This window comes from Poecilia formosa, unplaced genomic scaffold (genome assembly GCF_000485575.1).
Source record: "Poecilia formosa unplaced genomic scaffold, Poecilia_formosa-5.1.2 Scaffold99, whole genome shotgun sequence".
Classification (NCBI taxonomy): Eukaryota; Metazoa; Chordata; class Actinopteri; order Cyprinodontiformes; family Poeciliidae; genus Poecilia; species Poecilia formosa.
The window spans coordinates 49288-67466 of record NW_006800038.1 but is presented as its reverse complement, the minus strand read 5'-3'; the positions used below and the strand labels follow the sequence as shown (position 1 = coordinate 67466).

Here is an 18179-nt window from a genome sequence, read left to right as displayed (position 1 = left end):
TATTATCCTCTGTTTGCTGCCCAGTACATCCAGCAATGCCTTTACACTCCTACACACCCCACCTGCCTAGTTTATTTGATTGTTTTTTAACCAAATTTACCCACATATTTAACAGAACCTGCCGACTAATATTAAGGAACAATCTTTACAGCCTCAGATAAAGAATTAACATCAACATTAAAGATGAATTTTCACAGCTGGTGTACAAACACAGGGCTCTACTCCATTTCCTGCCCATGATTCTCAGTTAATCAGACAGCCAAAATCAAAAGTCGTTGTTCCAGTTCATTAGCAATAATCAATAAATCGCATGATAAATTAAAACAAGCTCAATAACTTCCGTTTGCATGACTTACCATTTTTCTTTTTTCTCTAAAAACTGGATGATAGAAGTCTTCAGATTGGTGCTTTGGTCTTCAGTAGCTTTTTGCTTACGGAGACTTCAGTCTCCACTTTATTTGTTTTATTTATTTTTTTATTGATCGTGGATATTTAAAATGTCTTCCAGTTTCAGTGTTAAATGTTCACTAGAATTTAAAACTTGTTGATCTTTGAGAATGTGTCCTTGCATTATTTTGCCATTACTTTTATGTTACTTGAAATGGTCTCAAAATAAATCATTCATCATAATAACTTCTAGGACAACTGAAACCTGTTATTGTGACAGGCCTGCTTTACGGTTCAGAATGACGCTCTGAAGTGATGTGGTAACACAAACATACAAAATGTTTTTATTTTTTTTCTCTTCACACTCCGAGGCCTTTCCCAAACACTTCCTGTGAACAATTATCCCCCGAGAGCTGCTGGGTTTACATGTGTCAGAACACACACACAGACAGCCTAAAAACACACTGACCTTCACCGGTGGGTTTTTCTCATCTGAGCTCCAGAATTCCCACATGCATTCCATGGCATTTCCCACAGAAACAGGCGCAGACACCTGCAAGTCCCATCATCACAAGGCTCTCTTATCTGATACACACACGGCACACCCAGCGAGGAAAACCAGACAGGCCCTGGAGAAGCTGGGATTTACTTGGTCATTAATGCCAATTGTGCAGGCAGAAATAATTAACCATGACTGCAAATTTACAACCAATTATGCAGAAATAAATGCATAAAGCCTGTGCAAATTACTGTCTCGGTTTTCTTTTCTTAAGTGAGAAGAATGGCACCAGGTGTGGTCTCTTGTGTTGCTGGGTTCCAGTATCTTCGTTGTAGCAAGTCGTTACTTGAGCTACTGTCCTCAACTCATCTGAACCCTTTTCGTTACGCCATTACGGCTCATTGGATTTTATCTTTTGATAATTTGTTTGGAAACTCAGGAGACAGTTGTGAGTGAAAGCTTCAACAGATCAGCATCTTTTTTTAAAAAAACTCAACTAGCTGGTATGAAAAAAAAAAAATCAAAAATACCCAAAACTTCAATAAGAATCCATCCAAATAGAGCTAGACAATAAATCAATAACAATATATATCACAATAGAAACATCATCAATAAACAGGTGATACATCTGATAGATTATTCAATAATTTCACTGAAATTTGACCAAGAATTGCACAGGATTGTGAGGGGATGAAGGGAGAGGAAATGCTTTAGTGCAGGATGCTTCTCCTGCACAAACCTGGGAAGCATCAACCTGGGTCATCAAGCCCCAGGTTGGTGGCATCAACTAACTCACTCACTGGTTACCTAGAAACAACCTGGAAGGACTCTCAATTATTTGCTGATTTTAGCTGTTAGAGGGCGGTTGCGGTCCCTTAAGACCCACAAATACTGGGAGCCACTGTATTCTTTTTTTATACATTTTTCAAAGCTGATAGCACATCAGTGAAGGAATATAAGGACTTATGGTTTTGTAAAGTCTAATATTTCCATAAAGCATGGTTAGAAACATTTCTGAAGGAGGAATGAATCTGGCAGTTTTTCTTCAGCATAAATACCAACATCCAGGATAAACAACCTCTGCTGCACTTTTAGTGGTTTCTGAAACGTCTTGGGTACCATTTCATTTCAAGGTTCTATGTTACATCGCAATGGTTTCAATTTTATAGACCCAGTTTCTTGTTTTTGAAATATGTTTGAAAAAAAAAATCAATAGACTCTGCAACCAGAAGGAAGCTTATTTTTATTTTAGGTTTATTAACTCTTCTAGTTTTTCTTCATAGATTCAGATTTTGGTGTGTTTTTGGCACAAGTACATTGCTATGTGCTTTAACTTCTTCATTAGTCACTTTCAAAATCAACTAATTCAGATTTCTGCAAGTTTCCCGTTATGTGCATTTCAGTCTGGATAAGGAAGCACATGTTCGATGCACATATGCTTGAGCCTGTCGGTCTTTGGGAAGATGAATGTGCTCATCTCTAAGTGGCCTCGAACAGCAGAGTTAATGGCCTCGCCTTTACTACAGAGCAGCTGAATCAAGTGGCTCTAATGGGACCAATATATCTGCCTAGGCGTCGTTTAGCGCCCTGGCGAGGAGGATGGAAAGATGGACGGATCAGAGACGGTGAGAAGTAGATAAAAATAACAGATGCGACTTCAGGGGATGAAAAGAGATCTTTGAATATAAAAAGTAGTGTTCACAATATTGGAGAATTAAATTAAAAAAGGAAAGCTTTCCATTATACACATGCAAAAAAGCAAATAAAGGCACTTTTAGTAAAAAGTAGGAGATTATATGTAGTTCATTTCTAATTGGGAAACTAAAAACACAATAAATGGTTAAATGTTTATAGATTAAAACTGCAAGAGTTTGATTCTTTTTTTCTTTTTAAAGTATTTCCCTCGTTTCACCTCCAACTCAAACTAATCCTCTCAATCCCTCCATTCCCTTTCAGTCTCTTTTCCTCCACTCCCTTTTTTACTTCCCTCTCATAGTTGATCCGGACAGAGGTGGCTTATCTGATCCTGTGCAGCTCTGGTCAGTAGCCAGCACATATTTCGCTCCGTCAGGGTGAAGGGGTTGTGCCTGCAGAGTTTTTCTTGGCGCTGTGTCCAGCAGCAGCTTTGCGACAGGCTCTCTTCATCGTCTTTCACATCAGTGATAGGCAGAGCATTTTCTCTGCTTTAGCCATTACTCCATCGCCATTGATGTTTAATAATACCAGTGTAATTACATTAGGCAGCTTTTTGGAAGGCTAACATTCACATTTATTTAATGTTTTATCCTTTGGTCTAAAAACAACAACAAAAAAATCCAGCATTTCGTATATTTTTCTTTAGAACTACAACAATACAATAGTTAAAGTTAATAATTTAGATGCCACCGTGACTCCATAAAGTGAAACCAACAGCTCATTTAAAGCCCCACCGTCACCAACATTGTAAAAAAACAAGTTTTAACAGTCAATTCCTAATACAGTTAACAAAAACAGCCTGGCCGACCTCAAATACTAATGTTCTTACATCCTTTTATAAGATCTAAAGAACCTCGGATCTGAAAAGGATGTCACACCCAAGTTGAGCAGGTTTTAGATTCAGAGAGAGACGGTGACATAAAATGAGGTGGATGGTTATATTTATTATGACCAGCTGTTAAAAGCTTACAGCCCACTATAGCAAAATGAGGCTTTTAAATGGGATCAGAATCAGATTCTGGAAAATATTGTCGCTGCTGTTTAGAAAATGGAAAATTAGTGTTTGTTTGAAAACAGAGGAAAGGAAAATACAGTTGTTGGATCTTGTTTGGGTGTTTCTTGCTTTTTTTATGCACATGAGAACTCAAGTCAAAGAAGACCAAAAACGGTAAAGGCAACTCAAACTCCTATATTCTTTGTATAATTCAAACTCTACAGTGCAACAATGTGACCACATATTTGGAAGAAATATTTGGTAGGATACTATATTTCAAGTGTAACATCAGCTGTAATTTGATTGCATATTTGGTCATTTGGATGGACTTTGTCCGTCATTCCTGTCCAAATCTGAATTACATCGTGTATCACTGTAAGGTGTGTTGGGCAGCTTTAATGTGACATGGCATAAATCTGCTTAATGTGACAGGTTTGTGCTTGTAATTATTTGTGCTTCTAAATAGTGACAAGCACAAACCTGCTGTTTTGTGTTGTTGACTAATATAACTTCATATGTGAGCTATGCAGGGACTAAAAGGAAAACAAGAAAAAGTTCACAACAATCTACTTGTTACACCTTATTAAAATTTTAATGAATTCTGAAATTTAATCTTTGTTTTTCTCCAAGACCCTCAATCTGAAATATTAGCAACAGAATTACCTCCCCAAGAAGAACTCTGTCCGTGGTGATGGATTAAGGTTATAGGATTTGCTTGTTGCCATGACAAATTTCTGCTGAGGGACTTTAACAAGTAGCACTTAAGTGCTGTCATCTACAGAGCCCACCCACACTAAATGACAGTAAATACTCTGATCATGACATTATTAGACTATTAGGATTGTATGTCAAAGCTGAAATTAAGTCATTTGTTCAGCAATAACTTCCCGCTTGGTAGTGCAAACCCACCTACAGATGGTAATCGACACATAATGCTGACAGTATGGTCCCATTATTGGGCAGGAACAATTCAGTTTTATGTATAAAATTGATCTAATCTCATCCTGACTGCAGCTAGAGATAAAAGTTATATCTTAATTTTAAAAGTTGGATTAATTATCTTCTGAGTCCTTTTCAACTATTTTCTTTTTTTTCTTTAATTCTTTAAAGATCCTTAGTAAATTATGACTAAACAGGATCAAACTAAAAAAAAACAATCTCAGGCGATTATCTGTTTTTGTTTCAAATGTTTGCTAATCTATTCAAGAATGCAGAAGATGTCCTTTTGTGTGAGCATAACTAACCCTCAGCCAACAGGAGCTGAAAAAAACCGAATCTGTGTTCAAGTTCAGCTTTGATTTCATGCAAAAGGACAAGTCAAGAAGAGCTCAAGCAAATAATAAAACAGGCAAACAAACGTCAACTGTGGCAAACTAAAACCGATTTAACTAAAGCAAACACAGCTGTGGTTATCCGTCTTGTTGCGAGACATCAGATGAATGAGCTGGCCTTCTTCAGAGTTCGGCAAAGCCAAGGTATTAATCTGTGTCATGGCAGTATACAGGTTCATTTAGTCGCAACAAAAAAGAGCTCCACTGCTGCTAAAACAGAAAATCCACAAACCTGTCAATGGAGGAAGAACGCACACATGGTTGAGGCAAGTTATGGGTGGATTGGCCGTTTTAAAAACTCACTTTTTATTTCTTCACCTTTTTTCTTCAATCTTTTTTGTTTGTTATGTAATTAAATGTGGCTAATTAGCAGCACATAACTGGTAACCCCCACCAAAGTTACATGTTCTCCCTAAAATCTCATGCTGTGTGTTTACAGCAAGTCGTCTGGCTTTTCAATTATATCAGTGTTGTCAAAGTAAACGGGCAACACTTTCTGCTCCTCACAGGCAGCCTGCATTTCTTTTCAGGGCATATTTGGAAACAAAGGGGTACATTTAGAAATATAACTGACAGAGTTGACATGGTTTTGATGCCACTAAACCCAATAAAATGTGGATGAAATGTCCATTTCTAAATCTGCTTAAGTAACCAATAGGAACGTATGATACATGAACTGAAAGTGGCAGAGTGTGTTTTCCAATCACATAGTGCCATTTTATAGCACAGTCAAGTAATTATGTTACCTTAAGTGGTCATAAATATACAGTTTATATCAAATATAACTTAAAAGAAATTTGACTTTTCAACTTGATGCCATGAAATTAGCCTCCGTCTCTTTAAGAAGCTCACAATCTTTCCGGTACTCCGCCTTAATAGGTCATCACAACAATTCTACTCCATTCCCCCGTTTACAACCGTTCTTAGAAGCATTGGACAGAGAGATAGTTCGCATGATAAGTTTAGCAGATATGCAGTTCCACCAGGTGTTTGTCAATTCCTGCTGCTACTAGTCTGAAGGGGTTGATGAGGTGTAAGGGAGTGGTACTCTGTGAGGCAGAAACTTGGCTGCAAGCATTTAGGTGGCCTGGAATAGGAATAACATTATGACATGGCATGAAGCCAAAAAAAAGTCACTTTTACTTTTAAAGTAGTTCTTTATTGCCCAGTTAGTTAGAAAGCCAGAATTTATTCTTGCTTACAAGAAATGCTGATTTATTTGATTATAAATATTTCTGGTTATAAAAAACATGAGCAGTCATGGTGTGGAAACTTCAATAACAGCGTCCATGGTGTTAAGCCAATGCTTTTAAAGCTGCTAAGCTCCAGAAGACACGTCTGTAAAACAGCTGAGTGTGGGCTCTCTACCTGGGTGGACAGCCCAATGAAATAAGCAATCAATACAAGCTTGTTTATCTGGCATTACTCAAAGTTCACAACAGCGTTTACCATGGCTTAATATTGCTTTAATAGCTCTAACAAATATTTCCTCAAATATCGTGGTGAAGTCTGTATCAAAGTAAAACGCATATGGTGTCCAGAACACTCCTAACTTTAATAACCAAAATATCCTAATTTAGAAGCAATAGGAACAATTGTTGGCTTTACGATTTAAAGAAAAGCAATTAGATCATGATTTACATCTTGTGTAATTATCCTGGTACTGTGGAAGCACTCTTTTTACTCAAGGTAGTGAAAAAGAAATGCATACGGCAAATGTTTATTTCTCAGTGGGATATAAAAAGATTGTATTTACTGTGTGCTGTAGTTTCAGTTTTATTTACTTGGATCTCATTTGAAACCTACTTAAGTATATACTGCATTGATTACGGCAAAAACGTCTGGTCGAGACAAAAAACCCTTGGTCCTGCTTTTGTGTTTGTCACTTTGTCCTTCATCAACCCCTCATGTCCTCTTCTATGTGAACAAGTGTGCCCAAGCTAATTTAGTGAGAAGGAAGTAAATATTTAGGAAGGAGGCGGAGGAAAGCACTGAGCAACCTTTAGATGGGGAAACAGACGGGGGAGGATTATGCTAATGTGTCCAAACAACTACGTTGAAGGTTGCAACAGAAAGAGAAACAACCAAAGAGGAGAAAGAGGCAAGAGAAAGGACAGATGAAAAGAAGGAAGAAATTCAAGCACACAGTGTGAAATAAATGACAAAGTCTTGGGGAAGAAGAAAAGTGAGTTGGTTGTTCAGGTTTCCTGTGGTCTGGGGGCAAAGAAGAGAGGGATGCAAGGGCAGAGGGAGGAAAGGATGAAGCAACACATGGAGAAGGAGCGAATGGGGTCCTAATCTTCTCCGCTCCGGCTTTTAGATCAGCTGAGCTCCTGTGGTCCCAGCTGCTTCCTGATTGGCTGCCACAGAGCAGGATGGCGGATTAAAGGACAGAAGGGGTATGCTTCTTTTCTGGTGGTTCACATTGGAGTGTGAACCTGTGAGAATCCATTTTAACTCTGGTCATTCTCTCATAATGTATCTAAACGTCTGAATGCTTTTATTTAGGTTTTTGTTTGGTTTCTCCCATGAACACAAGACATAGTCAGGTGATGTTCAGATGATTTGAAAAAAAAAACAAATATCACTTAATAAATAATTGTTATAAAAAAGATCCATATACTTGTGTCACAGAAAGTGAAAAGCACAGAAAATAAATAAAAGGATGAACTGATGGATGTGCTGGAAGGCAAGAGAAGGTGAAACATCAGCAAATAAAGTGCCTTATCTGCATCTGTTGCTCTCAACAGATTTTTTTTTAACATCTGTCTGGGTAGATTAATTGCACCAACTTAAAATGCATCACTATGGGGATATGAGTACACCCATTTTGCCCCAGAAGCCATTTCTGACTGTGCTGGAAGCAGATGCAACCAAAATTATATCCAACACAGTCGGTGCTGCAACATCTGACCTGCAGAATGTTGCAAACATGCAGCAAGTCCGGGCTTACACCAAAAGATCCCGACATGAAAAAACGTATGAACCGGGCCCAGGATGTTGCTAAGCCCCTCTGGGACAGAGCATCACACCATGGGAGTTTTTCCTACCAAAAAAAGTTTGAGTGATAAACTGCTGGCAGTGCTTGTTTGATCCACGCACCATTTCCTTCTTCACAAACACCAGAAAAACTCTGTTATAGAGCCAATAGTTGGCTCTATTGCAGCACCAACTCTTATAAAGACCCGCAAAAAAGAAATACTCAATGTGAAGGAATTGAGAGTTTAAGAACAACATTTTACCAAAATGACATGAATTTCATGTTTATAAAATCCTGGAATTTTTACTTTAGATCTGCTCAAGTTTATTCTATTCAGTTTATTTGAATGAAATTCACAACAAATGTCACCTCAAGAAACCTTTCTAGAAAAAAACATCCAATTTACACAGTATATCGAGGTCAGTTCAGAAATACTCATTAATTATATACATTCCAATTTGATCCTCATTGTTATAAAGTGCAAAAACACAAAATTAGTTTGTAAATCCAGTGGATAAAAAGCTACATTTAGTCACTGATGTCATCACAGTAACCCCTCAGTTTGAGCAAGCATGTGGTGGCAATGGGAATGACTCAGAACCGAGCCCAGATTGAATCACCACCTACTGGACTGGCTGTTTGAGAAGATGGACCAGAGACGTAAAAACAGAAACACAGAACACTGAAGCAGTGATTCTGGGATAATAAAGAAAACATACAGAGTTATTTAGAGCTGCAGTTTTAGCAGCTTTTCTGAGACACATAGTTAAACAGAAGAACTGATCATAGCTGAGATTTTGCAATAGTTCTTAAATGACCTTGTTAAGTAGAGAGACATGGTTAGACACAAAGTGTCTCACACCATGAAATAATCTGCAGCACTTCATCAGTCAATGGCTCCCTCCAACAAAGTGCCAGTTAAACAGAAGCAGGACAGCAGATGTAGAAGTGTGCGTCTCTCTTATAAAGAGACACACTTTGAACTTTAAAAAAAGCCAGATTAATATTGAAGTGACATAAACTCACATTCCCTTAACAGGATGGAGTTTGATTAGGTCAATGTGAAGAAATAATCCTGGCTTACGGTGTTTTCTACTGAATTCATTCATTCCCAACTTTGTTCCAAACCATTGTTTACATTTCAATATCATCAGGTATTTCTGACTTATCCTGCTGTAAATGCTCGGTTCTCCCCCATTTATACTACTTATGGTATTCAGAGATTAGCTGGAGAAGAGAGTGAAGCTTTCACAAACACAACATGTTGTTTAAAGCAGCAAAAAATAAGATGATAAGAGAAATCTGTTAGCAGGGATGGTGAGAAAGGCATTTGTGATTTATGGAGTTGCCTTCCATATACTCAGAATGCAGCAATCCTTTACTGCAAGAGGCGTTTGACGTGGCGTACTGCACTAGCTTCTGTGGCTGTAGAAAATCATTCCAGTTCTGTCAGAGAACTGTCCTTAGCACCAGTCTTGGTTAAGTAAAAGGAACCGCATTACCAACCAATACTAATCAATCCTTGGGGAGGTTACAGCAACAAACTTCACCCTTCCAGCAAGAGAGGCAATGTTTACGGCTTTCTGGTGTGAGGTAAGCAGCTGATCACACTTCTGCAGTCCTGTCTTCCGTCCACACAGATGTACAGGCCAAAGAGCTGACAGTCTAAATCCAAATAAGTGCTTATTCAAACCAAGATTCCTCACCATGTCTTCTGAATACAGGACAGTGAGATAAAAAGATGAAGAATTCGTCTGATATTATCCAAGCCCATGTTCCCATAAGTCCTCCTTCAACCCAAAACAGCAGTTTGAGCAAGAACAGAATAAGGACAGTGGTGAAACATTTAGCTGAGAGCACTAACCATTACATGAACCAGACAACGTTCTGTCCTTCATCACTCTCATTCCACTTCCCCGTGCCTCACAGCCCTCACCATGATTTCATAAGATAACCAGACACACGCAAGCAGCATGCAGTCTTCATTCTCCTTATGGAGGTTTATGGATGTGGTGCATGCTGCCAAGAACATAAACATGTCCTCCTCTAATTAAGAAAAGCTTCAAAGCAAAGCAAAGCTCATGTGCTTCGCCAGCCGTCAAATATAAAAAGGCACTCCTGTATGCAATCCAGCTGTATTTGTAGAAAAAAAATGTAAAGATGGCAAGCCCTTAAATATTTGATGAACTGCATGAGTTATGTCTTCAATAAATTCCATCAAAGCTAATTAGTCTACTGTCCTTCAGGTGTGTAGGCCAGTTACAAGAGTTTCGACTAGTGAGGCGAAGAAATCCAAAGACTTCGATTAACTTTGTGTTATAAATATGTGTATCCTTTCAGAAACCTGAATGTTTAATGAGGTGCTCACATTTTATACAGTTTTTCAATTTATTTATCTTGGTTGATCTTTATATCCCTAAATATCAAAGTGAACTCTGGATTGTTGGAACAAGGTGAGAAAGTAAACACAAAAAGTCTGACAGGGTTTCAGACGGTCTACAGTTTGATGATGTCACAGGAATGCGGAGGCAGCAGGTACAGAGGAGTTGGCACCAGATTGCACCCACTGTGCTTTTTCTTTCAGAAAACCAATATAATTATTACATCTTTCAGATCAAATGTATTTTTAATGGCACTATGGTGGGTACCACAGATTTTACAAAATTAGATGACAAGTTTCACTGTGAAATACAGAAAGACCTCACACTTTTATACACAGTATATCCACCTATTTAGAAGGCAAACTTCAATCTTCTCCATCTTAAAATCTGCAACACTGAGATTATTCAATTCTGGACTGAAGTATTGTAAAGCACAAGTCATTTTGATATCTTCAAGTTTTCAAGACTTAAAAAAAAGCCGTGAACTGCAGTTTAAAGATCCAGTTTGAAACTCTGATCTAAGGACGTCTAGATGCCAAAAAAGCTGCAAAGTGGACTAAAAGTATCTTAACATGTTTATATGTGGGTTCATTGCACCCCCCTCCCCACCCGCCCCCAAAAAAAAAATCTAGTTGAGATGTGGTAATTGAAAGATGAAATGATGCAAATTAAATATAAAACAAAGAATAAAGTTACTGTTTAAACATTGTGATTGTCTTTGTGTTTGAGATGAATAAGAAATGAAGTCTGGCAACAATGCATCTTCCCATGACGGAGAATAGAAGAAAGCTCAACAGAGATGTTTTGATTTTAATTCTCTAACTTCAACAAACCAGCTTCAGAAGCAACATAATCAACCATCATTGGTTAACTTATGGCTTCATTCAAACACCACCAGCTAACATACTTCATGTTTATTTGGATTTAGCTTAAGTTAAAATAGAAAAAAAATATTCTTTTGTATTTAGTTTAAGTCAACCATAAATAATTATTTTAACTGCAATACTGTCACAAACAGTATAACCCAGCACCAACACATTTCCTCCATAATACTGAAGGTCAGCAAGAATTTAAAGCTAAAACTTTTGTTTTCTTTTCCTTCTTTTTACAACTTCCCATGTTGCTTTTACAACAATAAAAGGATTGCAGCCAAGATGCACACCCTGGAAACACATTGGTATGGACCCTTAACTTTAAATCGTCTGCCTAAAAGGGTAAATTTATGGCCATCAAGCAAAGCTCTCTGCAGCCAGTGTGGTCCAGTGCAAACAGGGCCGACGGTAAGGAGGTTTACGGGGAGAACACATGGCTGTAAAGTTCATTTCCTCCTCACCCACCAGGAGCTCTGAGTGAGATGGAGTATGCTAATGATCACTGTTCCAGATCACTATACTTAAAGTACATTTGCACACACACACACACACACACACACACACAATAACATGATGAACATTTTTAAATAGTCCTCGTAGTCCCTCATCACCCTTTTTTTCCAATCCATCTTCGGTCTCTCTACAGCTATGAAATTTTATCTGGTAGAACACAAACACAAACAAACACGCACACACACACACACACACACCTTTAATCTGCACTATTTCCACATGATTTCCACATTGTAATTAGATTGCTTCATAAAGACGGTCAGCCTTTGCTCCCATCCTCACCACTTCCACACACACACACAAACACACGCATTCCTGCTCTCCGTTTCAAGACAGTTGTAGTCTGTCTGGAAATTGGTAAATTAGTATAAATGATAAACACATTAAAGTTCAAAAAAAGTCTGGATGCCACACACTACACTGCCTCAATTCAGCAGAAAAGACACGGCCCTCTGTGCTTTCCTGTGTGTGTTCATTGTGATTGGATATTCTCACGGTCACACAACTTTGCCGATCAGCCTTGAGGAAAATCACTCTCCATCCTCTGAACTGAAGCTGCACCTCTGAAAATTCAATTCTTCCATGTTTTTACAGAACCTTCCTGAAAACCATAAAATTTAACTCTTCACTTTTACGATTGGACTCGGTTAACTCAATCAGTGTGATAGAAGCGGTTTCCTAAAAAATACTCACTTTTCTGTGCTCTTCTTCTTCTTTTCACAGTGAACCGCACAAGCAATTTCTTTCATTTTCAGAATGCAAAAATAATTTTAGCGTCAACCTGATCTTTCAGTTAACAGAGAATTAATTTAACTTAAAAAAAAAAACTGCAAATATACACAAGCTCAGTTAAAATGTTATTCATGAATTCAAAGATTTTAATAGGAAATTGTATTTTCATGTTTATACTGTCCACAAAAAATAAAACTCCATACCTAAAACATGCTTAGGTGTGTTTGTTTAGATGTATTCATTTGAAATATTTCCATTCTGGAGCACGAAGCCATTTCATAGACAATTTATAAAATTATTATGTTTCCACTTTTGTCTTTGTTGTTTGTTGGCATGTCAAAGTTTTGGTCTTTTGAAGGTTCCATCTCATTTCTTTTTTTATCCCCAGTTCCCTAAGTTTGGAGTAAAGCAAACTTTAAATCACTTCATTCACTTCAAATTAATCCTTAACAAATGTTGCGTTCAAAGCCAAGAACCCTCCAATACTCACAATCTACTTAACAAGAAAAAAAGAACACCTGAAAGCCAATAAGAGAAGAATGTTTAATAGTTTTACTGAGTAAATTGAGCATTAAAATGGAAACTACTAATGGTCCCAGTCTAAACGAGCTCAAGATTTTGTTCATGAAAAAAAAATATATATATATATACAGATTAGACTCAAAGGAGTCATCACTAATTTCTTCAATTGTTTGTTGGCAAGCATAACTTGCTGAAGATTTTTTTTTTTTTTTTCAGTTTTACAACTGTAACAATGAATGTAATAAATGCTGATGGGTATACTGCTGTGATCAAACAGCATTACTGAGAAACAGAATGAATGCCTTCGACATGAGGGCTGCTGTTACAAGATTGACTGGAGTCGTCCAAGCGAGTGATCGTCCGACCACAGAGCGATAAAGCAGGGAATCGATCTTACAGTACTAATGGATTAGGAAGGTCTGGGTAGATGCCCCGATATCTGCCAGCTGCTTCCATGTGTCTCTTTAAATAAGTAACGCACTGCAAATCAATACGTGGCAATCGGACTCACTAAACATTCAACTGGCCAGAAATCAATAACACTTAGCATTCCCTCTGCTAAATCCTAACAAGCTTAATATGACAGAAGAAGAGTGATGGAGAGTGAATACTGATCCGCAAACCTCTGAAAGAGGATGAGGAAGTGCCCAACAAAAAAGGGCAGAATCTACCCGTCTGCCCAAAGAGCGAGCAGCGACGAGAACAAAAAAGGCCCTTGCATCGACGTTTCCCATCGATACACAGAAGAGCAAAAGAAGAGCACCGAAGATCTCCTCCACTTGACAAACTGACATGCTCTGCAAGAAAATAATCCTGTCTGCCTCCGCTGCCAAGACTCCCCTCCAGCCAAAATTTATCTGGTGCCAGAAGTCACTCAAGCATTTGTTTGTGTGCGTTTGGTGCATACACAATCTCCCTTAGAAATCGTACCTTCCAAACCAGTCAGCCATTCAGTGTTTTACTGGGGAGAGATTGGATCAATATCAGGTCAATTTCCATATTTTTGTTAATGTTGTTTTGTTTTGTTTTTTTAAAACTATGTAAAAAAACAAAAAAAGAAACGACTGAGCACATTTTCATATCCACAGCAAGTTTAAAAAGTCAGTCAGTTGCCAAGAATAGCCAAGTCTAGGCAGTCTTGAGGTAGTTTAATGCCTTGCTCAAGGGCCCAGTACATAATGTTCCAAAGAAAACCGCAGGTCGTGTCGTAAATATTTCAAATTTAATTTAAAATTCTACCAAATATCTCAAGTGAATTTAGGATTAAAAACAGTACTGGGGTTCCTATCATTTCCATTGTATTCTTTTATTGTTTATTTGCATCAAAATTTGCCTGGTAACAAACAATAATCTAAAAAGCTTTGATCATGTTTACTTCCTCACAACATTTCTGATTTATTTTGACAAAATCTTCCACATGCACTTTAATATGCAGATATTCAGAGCATTTGTTACAAAAAAACAATGAGCTGGAGTTTTTGCGTTTCTAACAGTTGGACTAAAAACATGGGGATCTGGGTTTAGGGTGGGGGAAAAATGCAGAAACAATACAAGAAAGGAAGCTTCAATTTAGCACCTAGAAACCACAACTGTGACAAATAGTTCCAGATTTGTGGTGTACAACATTCCTACCAGTAAAATGATCTGGAAAAAATAGTTTCATCTCTTTGTTTCTGACAAAATTACACTGGGAATGTGCCACTAAGCAACTGATCTGCCAAAAAACAAACAGGACAAACTGATCCATCTATGAAGTATCTGTCCAATATTTTGTCAAAACGTCCTGTACGTTCTGTTCTAAAGATGATCAAAATAAACACAGACTTCATTTTAACAGAATAAAACGAGCCAACACCAATTCATCTGATTTTTGTTGCATTTCAGTTCAATATATAATCACCTCATCCTATTTTGATATTTTATGCTGCGAGTGCTGCAGCAAGGGCTGCGAGTGCTGCAGCAAGGGCTGTGAGTGCTGCAGCAAGGGCTGCGAGAGACAGAGAGAGAGAGAGACCAGAATATTGCAAATACATCATCATTTTAAGATTATTGTGTGCAATAGTCACATCATAAAGGACTGTTTGGAGAGCAATAATTGTTGGCCAAGACATTCCAAGTGTTATGAACATGTATTTTACACAGTAATGTAACATTGAGCCAGTTGGACAGAGTCTTGTGGCAGCAGATGTTCATACAGGACATAAATGACACTCCCCAAAATAAAGCTCACAGAGTGAAAAAGCAGACATGAGAGAGGAAGGAAAGAGGAAATTAGGTGTACACCAAGACTTAAGTTGAACCCATTTAGAAGAAAATGTTCGACCACAAGCAAAAACTCACTGCATCCGTCCTCGTCGCTGTGGTCCCCGCAATCATTGTCTCCGTCACACTGCCACTGGGCCGGAATGCAGGTACACTCCCCGAACGCGCTGACCGCACACGTGAAGTGGTTCCTCCCGCACGAACAGTCAGCACTGCCCTGAACACCTGCAAAAGACCAGAAATAAAGGTTACAGTTCATATGACATGAACTGGAGATATAAACTGTTTGCTTTAGTCATCATTTCTAAACAGTTTGACTCTGCTCTACAAACCTTAATGCATGAAACAAAGGAGTTGCAGAAAGCATCAGACGTCAAAGATGTTTAAAGTTACAAGATGGCAGTAAATCTCAAGATTGTAAAAATTGATTTTTACCCTTCTCTCCCCATACGACATGTTTATATCTCAAGCAGTAAACAATTTAATAACTCTGCAGAGGTTCATAACATCCTGATTTATGACATCTGCGTTTAGAAATTCCTGAAGAAAATCACAGGTGTTTTTATGAATTGATGCTTTCTAGCAAAAAAAAAAACATTTCTCTTGCAGATATTTCTGCAAAGGTGCAAGACCTTATCTGGTAAATGGACAGATGAGCAACAATTTCATGCTTTAATTAATTTATCTGTCATAAAGAAATAACTAAATCAAATATATAAAATTAGATTTATGTTGGTAAAGAAGTGCTTTTAGAGTGTGTTGCTTTTCAGGGAGCCTCACCATAAGTATTAAATGTAAGTATTAAATGTTAACACTTAAGTCTTCAACATAAGTGTAAAGGAAGAGAGTTTGGTTTTATTTGAATTAGAGGTGTAATGAGGCATTGTAACCAGAGATCTTGCAATATTAAAAAAAAAAAAACATAATATTTGTCAGTCTGTCCCACAATTCAATCCAACTGTGATTGAATCCTAACTATCCAATCACAGTCAGGATGTGACATCATCATAAAAACAGGTGGACGCTCTGTCAATACAAGCTCTGACCAAGACAGTGATGCTTCACACTTGACAGTCTGTTGAAACTCTTATTTTGAAGATAAGGATGTTCTTGAGTTGCCTTGTCGATACAGACAGTTGAGGATACAAACTTTTAGAAGCATTGACCAACGACACTAAAGCAGAAGGAAGCTTCCACTGATCTGCTACGCAACACTGCAGAAAAAAATAACTGACAGACACCACATGAATTAACTGTCAGCACTGTGACAAACAATGTGACAATACACGTGGATGCTACAGATGCTTTTCCAGATGATGTGCCTTCTGAGACAAGATGAAAAGCAGCACTTTGTGATTTACAGACTTTTTTCCTCATCTTAAGCTTAATCATTGCAAAACAAAAACAGAAATGTAGGACAGAATGGATGGCTTACAGTGACATAAGTGACAATTATTAATGAGCTTTGAGTGTTGCAAATTTATAAACTAAATCAGACTACAAATCACTGACATGACCAATAAATGATCAATGAATATAAGTGATCAATGAGTAAAACAAAGCTTAAAACTTAAAAGTTCTTTCTAGTGTGCATAGGTAATCTAGTTTTAGATATATTTTAATTTTTAATGCTTGAGATTTTATGTTTCGTTTGTCAGTAGGACTGTATTTGTCAAAAGCAAAGAGTGAAAAATCCTGAAAAATCTGTCAAATTCAGTGTATCCACCATTTCAATGTACAGAAAATCTCTAAAAAAAAAAACAAAAAAAAACAGCAATTGTGTAATAAGCAATAAACATTCTATGGTATACCAGTTTTGTATGTGCAGAAATTGAACAGCTTCCCCCGAAATGATCAAAAAGCCAAATGCACACCAATGGTTCTCCAACACTTAGCCACAGCAACAAAAACAACAACAACAAAAAAAAAAAAACACCACATCATCACACACATCACAGCGATGCTAGACCATGAGATGGAACAAATAAAAGTTTCCCCGTTTTGCTCTCACTTTGAAGTCCATTAATGGCCATCTGTGTGTGTTTGAGTGTCAGTTTAGCTGAAACTGGCCGGCCACAACCCAAAGTTCTTGGAGCATGTGTGTGTGTCTGTGTGTGTGTGTGTGTGTGTGTGTGTGTGCGTGTGTGGTTCCTGGCCTCTTCACAAAGGCATCAGTCAACCCAGGAGGGCCTGGCAGGGAGAGCGCAGTAAGCTTCAGATCCCTCCCACAGCACTAAATTAATGGCCTCTTTCTATTCATTTCCCTCTCTCCGTCTCTTTCTCCTCTTTCCACCATCCTTTCTTCACATTTGCCCCCCACCCCTTAAGTTGCCTCCCTTCTTTTCTCCACTCCCCCCCTCTGCCCGTCCCCTTGTTTCCAGAGTTCCCCACTAATGGGAGTGAAACGGGGATGGCGTCATCCGAGTCTTCCTGTCTTTAAACTTGTCTTTCTAATTTTCTAGCACAGTCTGTAATTCCTCAAGTCTCCGACCCTCGGGCCGTGGCGTCTACCTCGTGAGAGACAACAGAGGACTGAGAGACAGCACTAACGTCTCCAACAAGTTTTTGGCATTTGTCAGCACAGCCTGTTTAGCTTAGACCGTAGAGTAGTAAGCTCTGCTCAATTTGTAACGTTGAGCTAATGTGCGTTTCAGTCAGATGCGTGTGGGTTTCATAGCGCTAAATTAGAGTCTGTGAGATGGAGCAGAAGTCTTGTCAACATGAAGCCACATCACAGGACTTGCATTTGTCAGACATGCTTTAAAAAGCAGAGGTCACTAGGTCTGACCAGAACCAAAAACCTACAGAGCCCAGCAGGAAGCCACCAACCACACCATGCAAAAAACGTACATTAATTATTCTAAAGCAGTATGGATGAAACTGTGTTCCCTCAATCTGCACAGGCAGCTGGAATCATTGTGGCGTTACTACAGGATGCCACCTGCCAGAGGGAAAACTAAACATTTTCAACAGAGAAAATTGAAGGATGAAGCACTGGTTTTCCCCACAGC

At 38.2% G+C, this 18179-nt stretch overlaps 1 protein-coding gene across 3 annotated transcripts in view; it reads right to left on the bottom strand.

The window, feature by feature from the left end:
- lrp4 (low density lipoprotein receptor-related protein 4) overlaps positions 1–18179 on the bottom strand; it is a 112666-nt gene that overhangs the window by 46231 nt on the left and 48256 nt on the right. For all 3 annotated transcript variants that reach the window (XM_016674710.1, XM_007558765.2, XM_007558767.2), the window contains exon 2: positions 15247–15393. In XM_016674710.1, coding sequence (XP_016530196.1) covers positions 15247–15393 — 147 coding nt within the window. The remainder of the gene's footprint in view (positions 1–15246; positions 15394–18179) is intronic.